Source organism: Oncorhynchus mykiss, chromosome 28 (assembly GCF_057628025.1).
Source record: "Oncorhynchus mykiss isolate SJ-2025 chromosome 28, ASM5762802v1, whole genome shotgun sequence".
NCBI classification, from domain to species: Eukaryota; Metazoa; Chordata; class Actinopteri; order Salmoniformes; family Salmonidae; genus Oncorhynchus; species Oncorhynchus mykiss.
In genome coordinates, this window is record NC_143049.1 from 7,592,590 (window position 1) to 7,616,548 (window position 23,959).

At 41.8% G+C, this 23,959-nt stretch overlaps 1 protein-coding gene, 1 long non-coding RNA gene and 2 other non-coding genes across 9 annotated transcripts in view; 3 read left to right on the forward strand and 1 right to left on the reverse strand.

Annotated features, from left to right (window-relative positions):
* The first annotated feature begins 7,603 nt into the window (after positions 1-7,603).
* Positions 7,604-11,122, forward strand: LOC149970696 (uncharacterized). The gene is made up of 4 exons (XR_016493066.1): positions 7,604-7,768; positions 7,815-8,148; positions 8,242-10,676; positions 10,922-11,122. It is a non-coding gene; the product is annotated as an uncharacterized LOC149970696 (long non-coding RNA).
* A 1,782-nt stretch (positions 11,123-12,904) lies between these two features.
* Positions 12,905-12,978, forward strand: trnai-aau (transfer RNA isoleucine (anticodon AAU)). The gene has a single exon. It is a non-coding gene; the product is annotated as a tRNA-Ile (tRNA).
* A 70-nt stretch (positions 12,979-13,048) lies between these two features.
* trnaf-gaa (transfer RNA phenylalanine (anticodon GAA)) lies at positions 13,049-13,121 on the forward strand. The gene has a single exon. It is a non-coding gene; the product is annotated as a tRNA-Phe (tRNA).
* Positions 13,122-20,929: 7,808 nt separating this feature from the next.
* The window catches only part of LOC110508403 (serine/threonine-protein kinase STK11), a 47,246-nt gene continuing 44,216 nt past the window's right edge, over positions 20,930-23,959 (reverse strand). For 2 of the 6 annotated variants that reach the window (XR_016492922.1, XM_021588914.3), the window contains exons 10-11: positions 23,156-23,365; positions 20,930-22,269 (exon numbers count right to left, since the gene is read on the reverse strand). Coding sequence is in view for 3 of the 6 variants with exons in the window: in XM_021588914.3 (XP_021444589.2) it covers positions 23,172-23,365 (194 nt within the window). In the remaining 3 variants the exon portion in view is untranslated. Of the gene's footprint in view, positions 22,270-23,127; positions 23,366-23,959 lie in introns of all 6 variants that reach the window. The other 4 variants (XR_016492920.1, XM_021588915.3, XR_016492921.1 and 1 more) reach the window with 2 other exon arrangements.

A 23,959-nucleotide genomic window follows, 5' to 3' on the forward strand; every position in this document is an offset into this window, starting at 1 on the left:
ATAATAACCTATGGGACTTGTTATACATCAAACCGTGCTTCTACACCTGCATTGCTTGCTGTTTGGGGTTTTAGGCTGGGTTTCTGTACATCACTTTGAGATATCAGCTGATGTACGAAGGGATATATAAATTGATTTGAAATATGACCCTTGCAAAGATAAGAGCAGTAGGCTATTTATCATAATTCTACCTAAACTATAATAATAATAGGTGACTCCATAACGCATTATTTACGAATCTTGATATCAGGCAATAGGATCTATGTGTATTTATAGCGAAAACTTGTTCTGTAAAAAAATGTATATATTGGCCATTATAAACTGGGTGTTTTGAGCCTTGAATGCTGATTGGCTGAAAGCTATGGTATATCAGAGCGTATACCACGGGTATGACAAAACATGTATTTTTACTTTTCTAATTAAGTTGGTAACCAGTTTATAATAACTGTGCGTTATGTCATGTGTAAGAACAGCTCTTAGCTGTGGTATATTGTCCATGAGCATTTAAAGAATGGTCTAATTTATTCCAGAGTTTAAACGAAGATGATCCACATGATCATCAAAGTTTGGAAGGTCAAGTCCAAAAAATGAAGAATGACATCCTGGGTTTAAACTATCCAGAAGATAGTGAAGTGAAGGAACCCCTGCCTCAAATCGAGCTGAAGGCTGTGACAAGGAGAAAAGTTAAGGTGAGAGAATAGACTGAGGAGAGAAAGGGAAATCTGGGGTCTTACCTGTCCACACTTTAAACCTGTCCAATATGCAATATAACATGTTGTTGTGAGGTTGGAGGGTAAATTGTCCTTACAACAGACTTCCATCTCTTAATATTCAATCACCAATTGTTTACTGTATCTCTTCTCAACGGCCTGTATAGCAACGGCAACATACAGTATGTCATTGACTGTATTGTCTTTTTAGACCAAGAGGACGACCCGTGCCAACAGGTCCACAGTTGAACAGAGCACTGATACTGATGCAGCTGAGAGAGATTTTGTTGATAATCAGAATGATGAAGATGAGGAAGAGGTGAAGAAGGATCCCCTGCCTCAGATGGAGCAGGATGCTGTGAATAGAAATAAAGTCAAGGGAATAGATTTAGCAGAGATGTGGATATTTGTGATATCTTTCATATCTATAACCTGCCCCTACAGCATGTTGTTCTGAGGAAGGTAAATTGCCCATGAAATACCCTTTTATCTCCTAATAGTAAATCTAGGGCTGACCCCATTTGGTCTACAGTTTGGTCGATAGGCTGTTGGTTGACTGGGATTTCTTAAGTCGAGCAGTCGCAAAGGTTTGTTTTCTTCATGGTGCACATGGACACCTGTCTGATTCGCACCTGTCTCAGTTGACTAATCCATTGCCGAGGCCACAGGGATGGCACAGTCCATCACGCTAAGACGTGATTCTGACATTGTATATGGTTATATTATGTAAAAATAATGGTGCAACACTAATAAATCAAATATTATTTTATAACAGATGCGCTTTCTCCTGCATTGGCTACGGTCGCTGTCCGTGGTTCTGAAACATAATCTTCAGCGCTCCGTAGAATTGCCGCCCTTTCCTATATTGCTATGTGCATAATAGCAAAGTTAACCAGCATATTGGGATTGAGAACAATGCTGCAGAGGCAGCAGCAGCAGCAGAGATGGGGAAACAGCCCTTGCCTTAGCCTAATTGTCTAAGAAAATTGAGGAGAGGAAAACCCAACTAAATTAGGTCTATATTCAATAGCCTAATTGTTAAATGTGCCTGGCTTTGTAAATCATCCATATATATATTACCAGTCAAAAGGGTTCTTCAAATTAGTCACCCTTTGCCTTGATGACAGCTTTGCACACTCTTGGCATTCTCTCAACCAGCTTCATGAGGTAGTCACCTGGAATGCATTTCATAAATTAACATGTGTGCCTTGTTAAAAATTAAGTAAAGGAATTTCTATCCTTCTTAATGCATTTGAGCCAATCAGTTGTGTTGTGACAAGGTAGGGTTGGTATACAGAGGATAGCCCTATTTGGTAAAAGACCAAGTCCATATTACGGCAAGAACAGCTCAAATAAGCAAAGATAAACAACAGTCTGTCATTACTTTAAGACATGAAGGTCAGTCAATCCGGAAACTGAAACTGGCTCTCATGAGGACCGCCACAGGAAAGGAAGACAGAGTTAACTCGGCTGCAGAGGATAAGTTCTTTAGAGTTAACTGCACCTCACATTGCAGCCCAAATAAATGCTTCACAGAGTTCAAGTCACAGACACATCTCAACATCAACTGTTCAGTGGAGACTGCGTGAATCAGGCCTTCATGGTCAAATTGCTTCGAAGAAAGCACTACTAAAGGACACCAATAAGAAGAAGAGACTTGCTTGGGCCAAGAAACACGAGCAATGGACATTAGACTGGTGGAAATCTGTTCTTTGGTCTGATAAGTCCAAATTCCAACAATGTCTTTGTGAGAGTAGGTGTACAGATGATCTCCGCATGTGTGGTTCCCACCATGAAGCATGGAGGAGGTGTGATAATGTGGGGGCGCTTTGTTGGTGACACTATCTGTGATTTATTTCAAATTCAAGGCACACTTAACCAGCATGGCTACCATAGTATTCTGCAGTGATACGCCATCCCATCTGGTTTGCGTCTCCAGGCTGTGTAAGTGCTATTTGACCAAGAAGGAGAGTGATGGAGAGCTGCATCAGATGACCTGACATCCACAATCACCCAACCTCAACCCAATTGAGATGTTTTGGGATGAATTGGACCACAGAGAAAAATTGTTGGAAAAACAGCCAATAAGTTCTCAGCATATGTGGGAACTCCTTCAAGACTGTTGGAAAAGCATTCCAGGTGAAGCTGGTTGAGAGAATGCCAAGAGTGTGCAAAGCTGCCATCAAGGCAAAGGCTACTTTGAAGAATCTCAAATATAAATTTGATTTGTTTCACACTTTTTGGTACCTACATGATTCCATGTGTTATTTCATAGGTTTGATGTCTTCACTACTATTCTACAATGTAGAAAATAGTACCAATAAAGAAAAGCCTTGAAAAGCCTTGAATAAGTAGGTGTGTCCAAACTTAACTTAAACTTAATTGGTACTGTATACATATATACAGGAGTAAGACAGATATAGCTTCTGTTGCCTGTTTGAGTATTTGTTTAATACCCTACTGATTCTGTGAGCACCAAGCCCTAGGATAGGTGAGATCAGAGACCTTATGATTGACCCTGAGGCCTCTGAGTTGGTAAGTACCTTTGTTTCAGACTTGGACAATCTTACCCAGTCTATCAGGGCATCCTGCTCTCCTGCACAGAGTGAGCAGGTCCTTCTTGAAAACCATCAGAGTAAGATCTGGTCTTACACTGTTGGTTGTTACTACGACATAAAAAATACGCTGAAGAGGATTCTTACCTGTCCAGAAAAAGGGTATCTGGCAAGTACATTTGTGAAGAGCACAAAAGATTCTTTCACAATGGTTCCAACTTTGTGCCTGGACGTCGGTCATTCCAGTAATGGTGAGGCTGACACATCGGACTCCATTTCTTGTAAACCACTTTTAATAACCCCCTCATCTATGAATGAACAAAAAGGACAAAGTGAGACCCCAAAACCTCTCTTGGCTCTCAAAAAGTATTTGCAAGACCAAGTCCTCCTTGACACCACAAAAGTGATTGCCAGCCAGGTTCTAGTCTTGTATAAGACTGAGGTGATGGAGAAGTTCTCATCTTCTGTTGGAGAGTGTGATTCTGAAGAGTCTCTGGAGGCCATTCTATTTGTGGATGGCATCATGTCTGACTTGAATGATTTCACCAGTTCTTGTTCCCCCTCACCATCTGAGTTGATTAGACAGTGAACAATGTCTCTCCCATCTCACTTTTCCACTTGGTCTCCAGGACAGCACCACCAACAGTGAATCTACCCAGAATCTTCCAGTTATAAATATGAAGAAACTCTCCAGTGTGTCTTTCCAGACAAAGGCTAGAAAGGCAGTGAGTGAAGCTCTGAGATCTGTCAACCCCTTTACAAACAGCTTACTGGGAGACTCTGAAGCATCTAAATTGCTGGACACTTTTGTAACAGATGTGGAGACTGTTGTTCAGTCCATGCAGGCACATGAATCTGAAAATTGCTGCTCGTATTATATATCATAGATTTCGAGAAATGCTGTGGCGGTTTCTCACTCCCTGCCAAGACTCTGTAAAGGTCATCGATGGTGTTACACCAATACATGATGAGACTCTCAAACAGGCTCCTAGTGAAAGTTTAGATTCTCAGGTGACTTGTAATAGTGATTCTCTTGAAATCCAAGCGGACCTTCAAGCCGGTACCAAGGAGGTCATTAGTCAAATCCTCACTGTGTATCACTCTGAGGAATCCATGGAGGAATGCTTCTCTAGCCTAGAAGGAGATACAGAAGACCTGTACAAGCTTTTGGATGCCGTTGTTTCTCAGATTGACGTCCTTGCCGCCTCCAAATCATATTTATCTGTTGATGACTATGCTGTCAATACACAGGACAATTTGCATGGTGAGATCAACAATGATGAGGAGGAGGCATCCTCTAGAAGTCTTAAATCCACAGCCTTTGACAAACTATGTACTGAGGAGTTTCAAACTAAAGCCTCACATATGGCTGGTGGGATCCTTCAATCAGGGTTGATTGGCATTGTAAATACCAGCCTTGATGGTAGAACTGCAGACATTTGTGCAGAGTCCAGTAATGAAGGTGATGATAGAGATGTCAAAATCCTTCAGAAGAGTGTAACTCCATCTTTGTTCACCTCTTCTCTGCACACCAATTCTCCAATTCTGCAGCATCCAACATTGTCATAAGCATCACTAAAGACCTTAACAGCTTCACCCAGATGACTAAAAGGATCTCGTGACGGTATCTCTGTGCATTCAAATTGCCATTGATAAAATCAATTGTGTTCGTTGTCCGTAGCTTATGCCTGCCCACACCATAACCATACAGCCAACACGACGCCATATACGTGGTCTGTGGTTGTGAGGCCGGTTGGACATACTGCCAAATTCTCTAAAACGACATTGAAGGCGGCTTAAAGAAATAAACATTAAATTCTCTGGCCACAGCTCTGGTGGACATTCCTGCAGTCAGCATGCCAATTGCACGCTCCCTCAAAACAAGTCAACAAGCGTTTTTCCTTGCTCCTATTTTTCTCAGTCTCTGAGACATCTGTGGCATTGTGTGGTGTAACAAAACTGCACATTTTAGCGTGGCCTTTTATTGCCTCCAGCACGAGTTGCACCTTTGTAATGATCATGCTTTTTAACCCACAAGAGTCTACGCCCTGTCTGGGCCGAGGGGTTTGTATCGGCCTTACTGCTATTTGCCCATACAAATGCATTAAATAACAGATTCACTACATGGAACTGAAGTGTCTGTCCTAAATCTGAGCGATATGAGAAAGTTGACGAATATATATATATATATTTTGCATGTTTTTATCCCCTTCTTTTTGGCACTAAACAGTCTAAGCCCTGGGGGGGCCTATGTAACACTTATGCGTTAAATAGGCAGATTGAGACTGCTAGGCTACCTGCCGCCCGACATTTGTAAATTATGTAGAATATTACAATTTAAATAATAATAATGCAATACTAATTCTTCACACTAACTAGGGTCAGTTAAAGAAAATGTTATGTTTACATTTTTTCCCCCAGCAATTGTCAATGATCAACAATCCTGCCGAACAGAGAGTGTATGCTCTACCAAGAAGAAACCAAGGAAGCGTTCGCTCATTTCCAGGATGTTTTCAGCTATATGCAAAGCCTTTTCCAGTCCCTTTACTTCCTGCTATAAAAAGAAGAGCACCTAATCTATATTTCAAATTAAATCTTTGAAATTAACATATTTGCATTAATTCTTCATGTTGAGTGTTTTTCATTATATATTATTGGATGATATAAAGTGTAGTAGTAGTAGAAGTTGTATAGTTGACTATATACATATATAGATACATAAAATAATAATAAGAATAGTGTGCACTTCTAGGTACAGTTGAAGTCTGATGTTTTAGGGGGTAAGTCAAGTGATAACGAGACATAAACCAATCTGGATAACCCTTCAGCTTTGGATAATAAAACCCGATCGTATAACAAAATATCTCTCATCAACCAGAGGTTCAATTTCTTCTTTGTTATCTCAATGAAGTTAAAGTTCAATTCACTCCTTTGGTTTTCATCCTTGCATATAACAATTTCAATATAAGTAACCTTATATTTAATTGGGATACCATATACTTCCTGTAAAACACAATCCTTGAGTGGAAATAAGACTGACTTACTGATATTCATTTTCCAACCCGAAACTAAGGAAACGTCTTCAATACAGGAAACTGTTTTAGAAACCTCATTCCGGTCTCTTAAAAATATTACGGAATCGCCTGGCATTAATAGAAAAAACAGAAATGGACATTTACTATCACAGTGACTAGATGAAGAATATTAAACTTGTATACGTTCACATGAATCAGGGTCTCACAAAAAGAAAAGTTCTTACTAGTTGCAAATAAAAACAGTCCTTTGCACCACGCAAGGGGGTGACCTAAATTCTATATATATATATTTATACAATTGCAAATAACATTGTACCATAAATTGGTATAAACTAATAGCCATCAAGCTAACATTAAGTGTCAGTGCGAATTTCCCTGCCATAAAATAAATATATATATAAAATAAGTTTGGCTCACACAAACAATGCTCTTTCCTCAAGAAATATAAAGTTTTATCAGATGCAAATAAAACTCAGTCCTGCACAACTCACTTGATAAATCCAGCCACAGACGATTCCGAGCTTCTTTGTCAAATGCTGTCAGATCCTCCTTGAACCTCAGGTTGTTCTTCTTTAAATAGTCATTTTTCTTTGAACTTTTCCATGTCATGTCCCTCACTGTCCTGGAGATGAATCTCATGATCACTGGTCGTGGTGGCTGGTTGTTTTCCCCATCTCTCAGCCTACCCAGGCGGTGCACTACATCCATTTACTTAACAAAATCCCTCAAATGTGAAAGAGCCAGAAATAAACATCGCGAGATTGTAAATATGTGTGAGAGTCAGAGATTTGAAAGCAGACGCTTTCATCAAAAGCGATGTACAGTAATGCGTACATACATTTTGCGTTTGAGTGGCCCAGGGAAATTACACTTTTTCAAGCTTTTCTAAGCAATTTTTGTATCTCTTTCTTTGTAATGCTGTATGTATTCAATCATTTCGAATTCATCACTTCCCACTGGGCACATACATCAATTCAATGTTTATTCCACGTTGGTTTAACGTAATTTAATTTAAATTACATGGATATTCTGTCACAGTGAATTTTGTAATCTTCAGTCAATTTCATTAAGTTTTCATGTGCCATGATTCTGACATTTCACATATGATCCTCATAGGATTAGGCTACATAATTACAGTGATGCAGTAAATGTATTCTCAATTCAATACGATGTGCATATACTGTACATATAGCCATTATAGCTATTAAACCCATGTTCAGTGACTGTAATCTGTGATGCAAGTGGCCTAATATGTTTGACGTTCCATGGAACCCACCGTATTGTTTAAAACTAGATTCTGATTGGCTTGCAGGTCATTCTACAGTGTAAATTTTGAATGAAAACGTGCTTTTATGTCAGCGTTACAGATTCACAATACAGAGCGTGTCTCAACCCGTACCGCGCTTTTATCTGCCTAAAGGTATCTTCACGCACGACTGGATAGGCCTTTTGGATACGCTTGTCCAAGGTAAGGATATGCGTCAATATTACTTGTATTTCAATGATTCATCCAGGCCCAAGACATAAAGTCTCCTGAAAGCTGTGTAGCAATCATTCCATTGCTGACCCATAGGATGGTAATCACATACATGATTGGCTTCATCTAGAATCATGGATACCTTTCATGTGAGTACTCACACACAATGGGTTTTTTTACACACCTCAGAAGGAATATACCTCAACATCTGGAAGCACTGTCTCGTGTACAATTGCTAATGCTATCTCTGAAATGTCTAACAAAATGTTGACTTGATCGTGTCATCAAGACCTTCTTATCACAAGTTGGAACTAGTGGTCAACATTGGGACAATGCAGCCATAAATAACATGGACCAATTTTTTCATGGAGGTAAGCACTATACTTCTGATGGGTTTAAAGATTGTATTACATTATCTTACCATAGATATTTTTCCTCTAATTTGGCTCCTGTTGCTCCAACAGTGAGCAAGACCTGCCAGCAGAGCTCACTGGAGCAGGGAGACATGCCGTCATCCTTTTGGCGCCTGACAAAGTACACTTTTTTTCTTCTAAATAACACTATTGTAACATCTTCTGCACAAAGTTACATTCCTAATTAGATTGGTGTTAATTAAGTGAGAACGAATCCTAAAGATGGTCCAATGGGCATGGTCTGAAGACTCTCGTCATCTCAGTATGTTGAACCACCTGATTTCTTGCAGGCTTGAGATTCAGATCCTGCTGAACGATGTTAAGCATTCGATTAACCACATGCAGGGGACGCTGAACACCATGCAGGGGCAGTGTATTGAGTTGCACACTGCCATGTCTAAGGTAGTGTCAGATGAGTCTCAGATACAGAAGAATAAGTTTATGATGGTATGGTGATAATGATTGAGATGGTGATTATAATAATGATGACTAGCGGTACCCCACCCTAAGGGCGGTAAATCATTGGATCTGATTAATTAAATTCAATGCAATTCAATCTTTGAGGACTGCAACCATAGAAATACAATGACTTTACACTAATAATAAGCTATTGTCAACTTCCCGTCTATGCTTATCTTGCTCATTGCTCACTGTCAATTGCTGACTGTTACCCTATGAGTGCAACTATTATTGATTTCTCACAGAAAAATAATTTGGTTGCAGTTGTACCTGGGGCCATGTAAATAATTGTTAGGCTACTCATTTGGAATCCACTGGTGGCAACTTGTGTGACCATAAAAGTCTGTGTGCGACTGGGCACAGTAAAATAATTTGGTTACTGACCTGCCCTACATCATAGAAGGCCCTTCAAGTCGGAACTAGGAAATTTGGACATTTCTGACTCACTAACTCGTTATGGAATGATGATTTCAAGTTTCCCACTTGTGAAGTACTAGAATCAACCAGTAGGAAGCTCTACACTAATAACTTACATTCATTTTAACTCCAAGTTCCAAGTTTCCGATGGCATGTGAATGCGTCAATAATTGCTATGGTAATTTTGAATGTTCAGTCAATGAGCATTATGGGTAATTATCCTACATACTTACATCAAATACTTTATGATAGCATCATCTCCTGTAGTAACAGTGCCAATGTAAAAATGAACAAAGATTCAAAATTGTAGGAGGAAATGCCCCTGCAGCAGGAAGGCTTACGGTATTATAATATATTGTAGATAACATTAATATAATTTGTGTATTTACAGTATCAGTACATATACAAATGAAAGAATATGCTATAGAATGATCTACACTGAGTGAACAAAACATTAAGAACACCTTCCTATTGAGGTCCCCCCCTTGGTGGTGGACCATTGTTGATACTCAGGGAAAACTATTGAGCTGAAAAACCCAACAGCATGACAGTTCTTGACACAAACCGGTGCGCCTGGCACCTACTACCATACTCTGTTCAAAGGGACTTAAATGTTTGGTCTTGCCCATTCACCCTCTGAATGACACACATACACAATCCATGTCTCAATTGTCTAAAAATCCATCTTTAACCTGTCTCCTCCCCTTCATCTACAATGAGAAGATTTAACAATTAACATCAATAAGGGATTATAGCTTTCACCTGATTAGTCTGTGTCACAGAAAGAGAAGGTGTTCTTAATAATGTTTAATACACTCAGTGTACCATGTGTCACTGATGCTATAGATTCCAAGTGGTTAATTTTTTAGGGAATGACTATATGCTCTATATTATACCTGCAGATCATCACAGCAGCTGATGTTGCTGCACAGAGGAAGGAGATCCTCCGAGCATCAGGCCTCATCCCTGAACAAAAGGAGTTCTCCTTCTCAGCCAGTGTCCCTGTGAAGAATGGAAACAATCATCCACAACCACCTCCCATCATCCCCATGGTGGCACCACTGTGGAAATGGGATGGTGGAGCGTGTACTCCACTTGTGGATTTCTATTCCAAGAGAAGAGGTCACTTAAGCGTACCTAATTAGAAAATAAATTACCATTGTGATAGCGTGATGATGTGACTATTTTATGCAGAAATAGTTTGGCGATTGGTCACATTTGTAAGCCCTCACATAATATGCAGGGAATTGTTGATTTTGCAACCAAAACAATGGAGTAACCTCCCAGTAATCCCTGTGACTGCGTGTAGGTTAAGATTGGGTTGTAACAGAGTATCAGAGCGAGACGTTCCTACCTGTCAGCTAGTAATTGTTCTGTGTGGTGACATGAGCAGAGTGGCCTGACTTCTCCCACTTATTACAGATGTCCGACTTAGATATGTTGAGCATCCTGCTATGATGTCGATCACGAAGCCGGAACACTCCGAGGCCAACTCTCAGTGCCAGACCCCTGCTGTTCACAATAACAGTGGAGGAAGGCTCAGCTGGGTCTTTGGTAGTGGAAGTGTTAATAAGAAGGAGGTTCATCTACCTGAGGACAAAGACAGATCTGTAAGGAACTGGTTATTAACACTATATTCTATGTAGAGACAATTGAGTGGATTAAAATCTAAAAAATTGCTAATATCTTCTTCCTCAGATTGTCTGGGATCCAACTCTGCACAGATGGGTTAACAAAACTGAGCCCAAGGCTGAGGTACACACTTAAATTCAATGAAATTAAAAACAGTGACAACCATTGTATTTCAACTGTGATAATATTACTAACAATTTGGAAAATGTGTTGTGTTTTACAGAACAAGTGTGTACAACCACCTCCACAAATGGGGACATATGGATATCAGGAGAACACTGGCAGTGTCCCCAAAGGAGTGAATCCTTACTCTATGAAAGCAAGTGAATATTGCTTTAGAATACATGTGGTTTAACCAAGACCGTGTCAGCCGATCATAGATGTCCCTGGTGGTCTCCTGCTAACAACTTTCCCACTACCAGCAGGTCTATGGGGCAGCAGATACCCTACAATGCATTACAATGATGGGACCAACTCAAAGCCTCAAAGCCGTGGGCCTGGACTGCTTCCTAGACAGCTCTCTGGCTTGCTCCCTCCTTCACACTTTGACCTCATGGCACCAATGGTTGTGCCACCCGACACTCTACCCTACTGAGGTATGACTCTGGAAAATCCTTCCAAATTGTATCCATTCATCATTAACTGAGATTTTACTTTAACATAGCAAATGGCTGAAGTAGCAAGGATGTTATCTAAATTTTATTTTTGTCCAACAGGCCATTTTCCCAGATTGGATTTGCAATACATTGATTTTTTCAGCATTAAAAAACTTCAGCATTAAAAATGTATTAAAAGATTATATTTTAATTAATCTCTCCTTTGTGTCCTCATGTTCACATTCATTTGATGTGTTCTAACATCGTTACAGACAAGTATATACACTGCTCAAAAAAATAAAGGGAACACTAAAATAACACATCCTAGATCTGAATGAATTAAATATTCTTATTAAATACTTTTTTCTTTACATAGTTGAATGGGCTGACAACAAAACCACACAAAAATTATCAATGGAAATCAAATTTATCAACCCATGGAGGTCTGGATTTGGAGTGGAAAACCACACCACAGGCTGATCCAACTTTGATGTAATGTCCTTAAAACAAGTCAAAATAAGGCTCAGTAGTGTGTGTGGCCTCCACGTGCCTGTATGACCTCCCTACAATGCCTGGGCATGCTCCTGATGAGGTGGCGGATGGTCTCCTGAGGGATCTCCTCCCAGACCTGGACTAAAGCATCCGCCAACTCCTGGACAGTCTGTGGTGCAACGTGGCGTTGGTGGATGGAGCGAGACATGATGTCCCAGATGTGCTCAATTGGATTCAGGTCTGGGGAACGGGCGGGCCAGTCCATAGCATCAATGCCTTCCTCCTGCAGGAACTGCTGACACACTCCAGCCACATGAGGTCGAGCATTGTCTTGCATTAGGAGGAACCCGGGGCCAACCATGTAAGTACTATCTTGCTTTTTCATCTGACATTTGGACATCAGTGTTACAGGAAAGTTGCTTGTCATTGTTACATGACAGTAGGTTGTCGTAGGACAAGGCTGCATGAAGTGTGAACTGGAGCTTTCTTGGATCCACAAAAAAATGTGATTTTGGGGAATGCGGGCATCGATCCCACTACCTATAGCATGCTAAGCAAACACAATACCAATTGATCAAATTCCCCAGCTGTTTGGAATTGCCACAAGGAGCAACCAAGAGTGTCCAGTCTTGTCAGGCTATGCTGTTGGTGGACTTGTTAGTTTGCACTCCAGCACTTGCAGAGGCTCGGTGCATCTCAACAATTGTGCTCTGTAGCCAGCGGCCGGTTAGCTCAGTTGGTTAGAGTGTGTGATACGCTGCTCTCTGAAAGTAAGTAATGTCTTCTTTTTCATCTGACATTGTGACATCCGTGATACATGAGAGTTTCTTGTCATTGTTTACATGACAGTAGGTTGTCGTTAGACAAGGCTGCATGAAGTGTGAACTGGAGTTTTCTTGGATCGATAAAACAATGTGCTTTTGGAGAATGCAGTCATCGATCCCACTACCTCACGCATGCAAAGCATTTGAGCTAATTCCCCAGCCGTTGGGAATTTCCGCAAGAAGCAACCAAGAGGGTCCATTCTTGTCAGGCTATGCTGTTGCTGGACTTGTTAGTTTACGCGCCAGCACTTGCAGAGGCTCGGTGCATCTCAAAAATTGCGCCTAATAGCTAGTGGCCGGTTAGCTCAGTTGGTTAGAGTGTGGTGCTAATAATGCCAAGGTCATGGGTTCGATCCCCATACTGGCTATTATGTACATTTTGAGTGTCACATTGCATGTGAATTGTCAAGGGTGCCACAGAATTAAGTTTAGTGAATTGCTGAAATAGCTCAGTTGGGAGAGCGTTAGACTGAAGATCGAAAGGTCCCTGGTTTGATCCCGGGTTTCGGCATTTGAATTTGTTCTTTCTTCATGCTTTGGCTTCAAGGAAACTATCCACAGCTTTGTTTGTTGGCCTCAATGGTGTGTGCTACACTGCTCCTCAGAAAGTAAGTACTATCTGACATTTTCACATCAGTGTTACAGGAAAGTTGCTTGTCATTTAGGTATGTAAGGGAATACCCCCCTGAATTGGACAAAAATGAACGGCAAGACATTGGCATTGGACAAACCATATACACGATGTCCAATACCACCCAAAGCGGCGTTGATTCGTGCAAAGTATATGGCAAATGCCATATTGGAAATGCAACCCAAGTCAACATCCAAAAGCAAAATTTTGAAAAAATGATTTTTTTTTCAAAAACTTTTCACCCCTTAAAAAAGTGCTTTCTGGGCCTTTTTTCGAAATTCTTTCAATTTTTTTGTCAATTACACATGTATAAGAACTTTATCAACATACTTTAGTCATACTTTTTTTTTTTTTTTACTTGTGCATAAGGCATATGTTTTCTCCATTTGGAATATGATTTCATAGGAAGTCAAAAGTCAAAAATGACAAAATTTGGTAAAAAACTTCACACATCCTTAAAAAAGTGCTTTCTGGACCGTTTTTCAAAATTCTTTCGATTTTTGTGTCAATAACACATGTATAAGAACTTTATCAACATACTTTATTATCATATTTTTTTTTTTTTTTACTTGTGCATAAGGCATATGTTTTCTCCATTTGGAATATGATTTCATAGGAAGTCAAAAGTCAAAGTCAAAAGTAATGATTTTCCTCCGTGCAACTGGTGATCTGAAATGTGCAACTGGTGATCTAAAATGTGCAACTGGTAACGCCCCCCAAAAAATTGATTGTTTTTGTTTATGTTTCCTTACTTTTTCAAAGTCACTGTGCATTTAAAAAAGTGCTTTCTGGACCGTTTTTCAAAATTCTTTTGATTTTTGTGTCAATAACACATGTATAAGAACTTTATCAACATACTTTAGTCATACTTTATTATCATATTTTTTTTTTGTTTTACTTGTGCATAAGGCATATGTTTTCTCCATTTGCAATATGATGTCATAGGAAGTCAAAAGTCAAAGTCAAAAGTAACGATTTTCCTCCGTGCAACTGGTGATCTGAAATGTGCAACTGGTGATCTGAAATGTGCAACTGGTGATCTAAAATGTGCAACTGGTAACCCCCCCAAATTTTTTTTTTTTTGTTTATGTTTCCTTACTTTTTCAAAGTCACTGTGCATTTGCAATATGTTTTAATGGGCAGGTACCATCACGAATTTGTCATGCTCAAAATTCAAACTATACTTTGCTCAAACTATACCTTTGTCAACTTGTATTATCATAATTTTTTTTTGTTTTACTTGTGCATAAGGCATATGTTGTCATAGGAAGTCAAAAGTCAAAAGTAAAGATTTTCCTCCGTGCAACTGGTGATCTGAAATGTGCAACTGGTGATCTAAAATGTGCAACTGGTAACCCCCCAAAAAAAATTGGGGATTTTTTTTGTTTATGTTTCTTTACTTTTTCAAAGTCACTGTGCATTTGCAATATGTTTTAATGGGCAGGTACCATCACGAATTTGTCATGCTATAAAAATCCTGCAGGAATGTGAAATTGACTGGCCCGATGAACTCGGGATGGCTTTGCAGTGATTCTGGTTCATCTCAATCGTTCGTTAGAGTTGATTTCAGAATGTGACTTTGGTGATGTTTTTTCACTATATAATCATATTGCAAATGCACGTGCAACTGGTCACCCAAAAATAAAAAAAATTTGATTTCACTATGTCCATTTGTTTATGTTTCCTTACTTTTTCAAAGTCACTGTGCATTTGCAATATGTTTCAATGGGCAGGTACCATCACGAATTTGTCATGCTATAAAAATCCTGCAGGAATGTGAAATTGACTGGCCCGATGAACTCGGGATGGCTTTGCAGTGATTCTGGTTCATCTCAATCGCTCGTTAGGGTAGATTTCAGAATGTCGCTTTTGGTGATGGTACCTCACTGTTTAAACATATTGCAAATGTACAAGAGTCAAGTGGACAAGAGTCCATCAGTCAATTAGATATCATTCTGACACCAAACTGATACAAACCCACTTTTTCCAACTCGTTTAGTAGCCAACTATTACATACTTCAGAGCTGGCCCAAAATTCACAACGCCTTCGGTTCAAACCATAAAAAAACCATAAAACACGTAGTTACGTTCTAGCTGTGGGTCCGAATCCCAAGTTTCGGCTCGATAGGTCATTTGGTGTCCGAGAAAAACCCTAATTGGTGCTGAAAATCCACTATTTTCCATGACTTGCTACGGGGTCCTTGAATGAGCTATCGGGCAGAAACGTTGGGGTCTGTCTATATGGGTCGAGACGTTCGCAATGCACCTAGTCTTGCGACTCTGGGACATTTCTAAATGTCGTCATTTTCGTGATGCAACGTAACTCACCAAGCACCATTGACGGGAGGTCTAGAACAGGTTTCTAAAGTTTCGGAACTCTAGGTCTGACGGTTATTTTTTAGCTCGAACAAAGCTAACTATTGCAGCCACTGTTTGTCTCTACGCACCCCAATACGTCCCTCCTTCCAAGTTGTGTTTTAGTGTGATTTTTTTTTCCTTTGAATTTTTTGGAGAAAAATGACTTTACAGTTCATGGGGGTTGCCTAATCACATATATGAAGTTTTGGACAGATCAGACTTTTTTAACCCTTCGAAACAGCCCCTGAGACACCAATTATGGCACTTCCGGTTGGCACAGGAAGCTATAAGTCAACACATATCCTCATTGGGGTATGCTTTTACAGAATCCTGAGTTTTAAGTCTTTACGTTAAGAATTGACTGATTTACACAGGCTTGAATGCACTATGTCTGTCAAACTGCAGGCAGTGTATGGGTATACACTTTTAGGGGCATTTTAACCACTTCCGGTTGGTCCAGGAAGCTTAGAATCAACACAGGTAGACCTCATAGTGGCCTGATGGACTGGTACCGAAGACAGGTTCATACGGCATTCATAACCCATATAGGCTTCAGGTTGAATTTTGTGGTGCAGGCAATGTATTCCTATGGGGAGAGATGTCACTGTAATCTGTGAGATCAAAAAACCCTGTTTTACTGTTAAGGGTTAATGCCAAAGGTTAGGCTTGTACAGATCGGGAGGACCTTAGGAACATTCCTGTGGTGGAATTTTTCTTCTCACCCTAACGGTTCTCTCACTGTCACCCAAAAGCAAATGACATTGTGGGGCAGGCTTCATTTTGGGCCTACTATTCTAATGGTCGCTGCGCCTAGACCGAGCGAGCTACGGTCAAGCGGAATATCTTGTTGAACTCGGCACGGCCTAGGGATTATGGTAATGCATTGCATTGCCTGCTCTCTGTGTCTTTAAGCACCGCACTTTGTCACTCCATCCTTGCTGTGTGTGTGTGTGTGAGAGCTTTTCTTTGACATCTGTTGGGAGAAATGACTGACTTACAGTTTATGGGGGTTGCCTAATCACACATATGAAGTTTTGAAAAGATCTGACCTTTTTAACCCTTGGAAACAGCCACTATGACACCATTTAAGGCACTTCTGGTTGGCACAGGAAGCTATAAATAAACTCATATCCTGATTGGGGTATGCCTTTACATAATCCTGAGTTTTAAGTCTTTACGTTAAGAACTGAGTTATTTACGGAGGGTTTAGTGTGTGTGTGTTATTTCAGAAAATCACAGAAATCTCGCAGAGCTCCGCCTCACACTTTAAAAAGATTCGTATGAACACCCCGCAACTGGATCTGTAACCTTTGAAAAAAAACCCCGCCTATTTGTGAACATCCCCAATTTGTCATTGTTCCGTTTCTCTTAAATGACGATAGATAAATGGCTGGTTCTTTTTTTATTGACACCGGAGGCTCCTTGACTTTGACCTGAAGTGGAAAAATAATTTCTCTATTTCCATTTAGGACCTTTAATCCCAGAAAAATGGCCATAACTCAAAAACCGTCGAGGCCTAGACGCCATCTTGTTCGGGGCCAACTGCCCATTATGCCAAACCTACGCTCACCAAGTTTCGGCTTCGAAATATTTTCCGTTTTCGAGATAAGGCCCCGTCGTGATTCGTGATGTTTTGCCAAATTGCCATATGATTCTGTATGCCCTCTTGTGGGAATTTCCGGGATAGCGGAAAAACGGTCCAAAACTTGTTTATTTTATTAAACGGAAACCGAATGTCCGACAAAGTTCATTCGATGACTTCCCGGTAGGTCCGGCCCTACCGCACGGCCCGACGCCGACCGCGAATTTTACAAACGATTTCGGACGTCTAGTAAGGGACCGTACATTTGCTATATGGACTTTTTCACTGATCATACACGAAATGCCAAAATGTTCCCTTATGGTATGGACATGGACAGCCTCTACACCAATATTGAGGTAACACCAGGCCTGGCTGCAGGCAGGCCAAACTAGAACGCCACCCCCAGCCCGGCAGGCTGTACGAGCCACTCCTGCAACTGCTGGAGATCTCACTCACATGCAATGACTTTGAATTCAATGGACGCACCTACCTACAGATCAAAGGAGTGGCCATGGGGAAACAATTCTCCCCCTCCTATGCCAACATCTACCTGGTGGAATGGGAAACCACCGCGTTCCCTCTATGCCCTGTCCGATCTTCACACTTCTACCGTTACCTGGACGACATATTGGGTGGTTTGGCTCCACAGCATGGAGGAGTTCAGGCAGTTTGCGCTGTGCTCAATGCACACCACCCATCCATCCACCTTACACATGAGCTGGACACTTACCCTATCCCAAGCACTTAGATGGAACAGGGGCTACACCTGCTCCTCCCTACAACAGGCAAGACGAGACTTACTGCAGCCACCCAGATCTATCACCAAACCCAACAGATGCAATAGCGGCAGCGGATGAATGACAATACAAGGACAGAGCGGAATTACTCTGATTATCACGTACAACCTGCTCAGTGGCACAGTGGAAAGACACCTCAAGGAGAACCTCCTCCAGCCGAAGGCTCTTCCCCTGCACCAAACAATCCTCGCCTAACGGAGGAACCCCAACCTCCGCGATGCACTGGTACACAGCCACCTGTGGCCACTAAACCCATGCAAAGCAACTGGAGAATTTCAGTTCCACCAACTCTACAGCATCTGAGGCACAACACCCCATATGGTCATAGGTATGAGCAGTGGGTCTATGATGCTACACACCAACTGTGTGTACGCCCTCATATGCCACACCCACCTATGTGGGAGAGACGCTCCCTCCGGACTCACACAGCACCTCTACATTGTTTAAAGTGGCCAGGTATTTGAGCCTATGTAGGCAGCAGACTGAGTGAATGATTGCTGTTTAGCAGTCTGATGGCCTTGAGCTGTTTTTCAGTCTCTCGGTCCCTGCTTTGATGCACCTGTACTGACCTTGCCTTCTGGATGGTAGCGGGGTGAACAGGCAGTGGTTCAGGTGGTTGTTGTCCTTGATGATCGTTTTGGCCTTCCTGTGACATTGGGTGCTGTAGGTGTGATGGAGGGCAGGTAGTTTCCCCCCAGTGATGTTGCAGACAGCACCAACCTCTGGTGTAGTTGCTGTACCTGGCAGCCCGTTTTCCCATGATTGTGGCATCTGCAAAAGTTTGTCAGGGTTTTAAGGTGACAAGCTAAATTTCTTCAGCCTCCTGAAGTTGAAGTGGCTCTGTTGCCACCTTCATCACCACACAGTCTGTGTGGGTGGACCATTTCAGTTTGATTGTGATGTTTACACGAAGAACTTAACTTTCCACCTTCTCTACTACATCTTGTGGCTGAATGGAAGCAAGTCTCTGAAGCAATGTTCCAACATCTAGTGGAAACCCTTCACAGAAGGCTGTCATAGCAGCAAAGGGGACCGACTCCATATTAACACCCATGATTTTGGAATGAATGTTCGACAAGCAGGTGTCCACATACTTTTAGTGTGTATCACTGACTGACACAAGGCTGCATTTACGCAAGCACCCCCAATTCTGATATTTTTGCCACTAACTGGTCTTTTGACCAGTCAGATCAAATCTTTTGCAAATAATTGGGCAAAATATCAGAATTGGGCTGCATGTGTCTGCCATAGAAACTTCCACACTCATGGGCATTCTCTCATTTGGGAAAAAGTCAGACCTCCGTGACCCGGTAAACGATAAGTGGTTGAGTAGTGTCAAATGGAAGATGGTCCGCCCCTCCTCAATAGCCTCCTTTTGGCAAGGAAGAACAAGTGTATCCTACATGAATTCTTCACGAAATTTGCAAAGCAAATTTTAATCAGATATTGTTTTCTCTGAGAAAAGCATGCAAACATTTAAAAATTATACTTATCCTTTTATCTATAAAATGTCTTGCATAACTAGCGATATCACTTTACACATTTTGGGATCTACTCCTGTAAATGTAATGTCTGGTGACAGGCGATAGGAAAATGAGTGATTTCATACAAGCGCATTTGTCCACTTTTCCTCTCTTCTCGATTACTTTTGACCTTTTTTAAAAGGAGGCCAGTAGACTCAAATCCAATTGAGACAAAGGACAGAGAAAGGGGGAGAAATCTCAATTGCATACTTCTTACATCCTCATCTTCTTAAAACCCATTGGAGAAGGGACCTCTGGCTTCCTCATCCAATGAGTTGAGGAGAGAGGAATCAAGGAGTATGCAACAAACAGATCGTCCCGAGGGGAGAGAGAGGACAAGGAAAGAGACGAGAGAGAGCAGGCGAAGGAGAACTTGGGATGTAGCTATCACAGGACTGTGAAATCAGTTGCATTCAGGATCATTTACTGACTGAACTAAATGCTTGGAATTGATTAAATGCTTCCAGTACAGTAGTTTGACCCTGCATATGCGAATGTAGGGATGGGTAACTCAAGTCCTCGGGGGCGAGAGTAAGTAGCCTCGCACGAGCGAGGCGCAGGAGCCGATCTCTTGTTTCCATAGAGTATGGCAGGTTGATGTATAAGTACACCCCCTGGACAGGACGCTAGTCTCTCAGGGCCTTAAATCGATCTCCTTAATGCAGAGTGCCAAGCAGATGCATCAGGTCCCATTTTTGTCTTTAGTATGACTCAGCCGGAGATCAAACTCCCAACATCAGGGTGGACACTAACCACAAGGCCACGGAGCGATATCACTTTTCCCCCCATTCCTACAAACACAGCTGAATAAACTAATTGCATTCTAAACTGAAAGTTGATTATTGGAGTCAGGTGTTAGCTGGGCAAAAGTGTGCCACCCATTCCCTTGCGCCAATGAGTGAGTTATTGGCACCCAATTACCCAACCTCACTTGAAGGGATTGTTTTTCCATGTTAAAGCAATGTTGTGTTTGCAAACATGATTTAGACCTTAAAATATTGGGTACTGGTACTTGTTACATTGTTCACTTTATTCTGCAAAATAAAGTGTGAATTCCTTGGCATTGCTACTGGGACCAGGGTTCGAGCTGTTGAACAAAAAGGTCCCCGTCTATGTATAGAAAGAAATATCTGTACAGAGTAGAAATCCCGAACGATTTGTAATGCCGTGATTCCTAGACTTCCAGGGACTAAGCAATGTACATATTTCTTTGAGAAAAAAAAGACAGAAGAACCTGTGTTCACTTCCGTCATTGTATAAATTCAAGGTGGCTTTGCAGGGGAGCAGACTGAACGACGAAACAAAATAGCGATGACAGCAATAGATGACTGGTAAACCACAGAGGATGCAGGGCAGACATACACATTGTCAAAGATGCCATTAGCACAATCATGGGGATGGGTTCATTCCAACAGTTAAGAAATAAACTAAGAATGTGGTCAGAAAAGCAGGAATTCTTTATTAAATCAAAAGGTATATTGCTGAGGTTTTGCCTGGTCTGGGCTCTGCCAGAGATTCTCTCAGTGCTGGGCTGACACGTAAAGGCAGTGTTTGTCTCTCTCCATCTTACGCAATTAGCTGCCCCCATCAGGCCAGCACTAAGAATAGATTACGGAGGAGAGGGGGCGCAAAAGAGAGAGAGCAGAGGAGATGAGTTGGAGGGATGGAGAGAAGGGGAAAGCGGGGGATGGAGGGCAAAGAAGATAGCAGGTAAGTCAGAAGAGAGAGGGAGAAAGACAGCAGAGGAAAGTGCAGGTGAGTCAGACCAGAGAGCAAGGGAGAAAAGGAAAGATGGAGGTGGAAGAGAGAAGTTTCCAGGGATGTGATCAGGGAACAATAAGATGATCAGAGTGGAAAAAAGGCTAGCAGTGCATCTTTTTTTAACACACAGATGCCCGACAACATATTACTTAAGTTTTTCCGTGGTCTGAAGAAACCCATTTGACATTTTCTGATCCCCTCTTCAGTTTTAAAGTTTCGAATCGCCCTCGATCTCCGTTCCCAATAACATCGTGTTGGTGTGAAATAAAACCACAAGGTTTATTCATATGTATAAATAAAACCCTGCAGTATAATGACCACGTGCACCGTCAGAAAATAAAAAAATGGGAGCCAGACAACAAATAGGGTTTGGTTGGGACATGTTTTACATAAATAATTACAAAATATTTATTGGAAAAAAATAATCAAAACAAAAACTAATGGAAACAAACCCCCCCCCCCCCCCCCCCCCCAACTCACCATCAGCGGTGGTTGTCAAGGTTTTAGTCCATTTGTCTGTCCTTAACCAAGTAGTTTTCCTTACTCAAAGCTCCGCACAGCATGCAGTTTTACATGGGTAGCACTATCATCATCGTCATCATAGTTTAAATATATACGTGTTCTTTATCAACGTCATTCTTTTTACACATGTGCATCTTTAAAAACTGCAGTTAGGTTCTGTAAAATAAAAGATTGTCTATAAACTAAAACAAACTGGGGCAGGACTCAGAAAAGGTGGGTCTCACACGGCCAGGCCACGCCTCCTCTGGGACAGCCAGACAACGGAGGGAGTGAAGGGAAACACAACCACTTCACACCAAGACCCTCGAGGGTAGTCTCTGAGCAGTCTCCATTTCTCTCCTTTCCCGCTCTCTGTCACGTCCATGGCATCCTTGAAGAAGAGTTTGTAGCCGAATGGTTCAGGAGGAAACGTGGGGCACCACATCAGCAGGCTTCTCTCACCATTGCCAAGCACTCCAAAAACAGAAGGACGGGAAAAGATGAACCTGGGAGGACAGAGAGAGGAAGGGCAAGCTTCATTTAGTTCATTTTATTGTACGAGACTATGGCCTGACAAACAGGATTATTTATGACATACAGCGACTTAAAAAGGATATTTAAGGGCACACTTTTCCTTATATGAGCATCAAAGGCTTATTTGTCAAACCCGCACACACACACACAAAGTGATCGAGACTTCCCTCTGTCTCCAGCAGCACACATAAAGCAGCTGAATGGTGGCAGACCCTACATGGAGAATGAATGGGGGTTATTTAGGAGAGAGCCGGGCAGGCGGGATCACAGAGAAAATACAGCTGACAGAGAGAGCGGTAGCGACGGACAGAGAGGGAAACAATATCCTGCCTGCACCCCACTCCATCTAGACCAACGCGAGTCATCTTCTGGAACAAATTAATACGGACACTGCTGCACATCCTACCAAGTAGCTCTGCAGTCTGTGTGCTCGCGAGAGCTTTATGACAACTAGCGCAAAGGCTAAATGTGTGAGTAAAAGAGAGAGAGGCTTTGTTAGAGGTGTGCCATCCTAATGCAGTTGTGGTGTGTGTGTGTCATCTCTGAGAGGATGCCTAGGGAGCAGTGGTGTGATGGAGATGACTCATACAGAAGACAGCTGAATCTCATCCGTTTCTCTCCTCCCTTCCCTCACTGTCTGAGGATCTGTTTTCCACTCTCCTCCTGTAACTCCCTCCATCTGTCTTCATTTCCCTCCCTCCGTCTTTCCTTCGGTCTTCTCTTCAGAAGAAGAAGTTCCCCCCCCACCAGCACAAATGTCTCATTCACAATTCCCTCCATCACTCAGGAGTAAATGCTTTTTGAGAGAGTGCAAAAAATATTACACCTACCACATCCAAAATGACATACCCTTCTCACCAGGTGGGTTGTGGAGTCATTGCTGTTTGCAGGTGGAGAGCTTGCGTATCTTGCTGGCTGTGGATACTCCTTTGCGGGAGGGGTTGGATGAGGACGAGGACCTGCACTCTGGCTTGGCCTTGCTCTCTGTTCCATTCACACAAACAGGCTTGGCCTGGGCCCGGCTCCGATCCACCTCACCCTCGTCTAAGTCCTCCTCTGGCACCTGGCCTGTTGGACAGAGAGAGAGAGAGGGAATAGAGACTGGTCAACACAGAACACCGTGACAGTCACAAACACAGAGAGACATATACAGACCAAGAGCGCTTCTCGTTGCAGCGCATTGTTTTGTAAACAGCTGATAGGCATTTTCCTAATATTTGAGACTTGTTTTATAGATTTTTTTTACCTGTTACATTCTGAAACTGTCGTAGTTGTACTGAGCCACGTAAAACTATGGAGGCCCACGCCCACCACAAAAAAACATGAAAACTATTTTATCATACAAATAGGATATGTTTTTTATTTTGTAACATTGTGTGGTGATTTCAGAGGTGGCAACACAGGTCCCACAGAGGCCGGGGGATGGGAATGGTTTTTCTAGGGCCCAGAGTTTCCTGGTGTGGTACTAGGCTAAACTAACAAACTCAGGACCCTAGCTGTAGGGTATGGCATAGTAATCAATCAGCTGAAGAAAAAAAAAAAAAAAACTGACAGGCTATGACGGGACCAGATTATTTGTGTAGTCAGGTCATATGGTTTAAAAAATTCCTTGCTCATATGAGATGAGTAATGTAGGGTATGTAAACATTATATGAAGTGCAT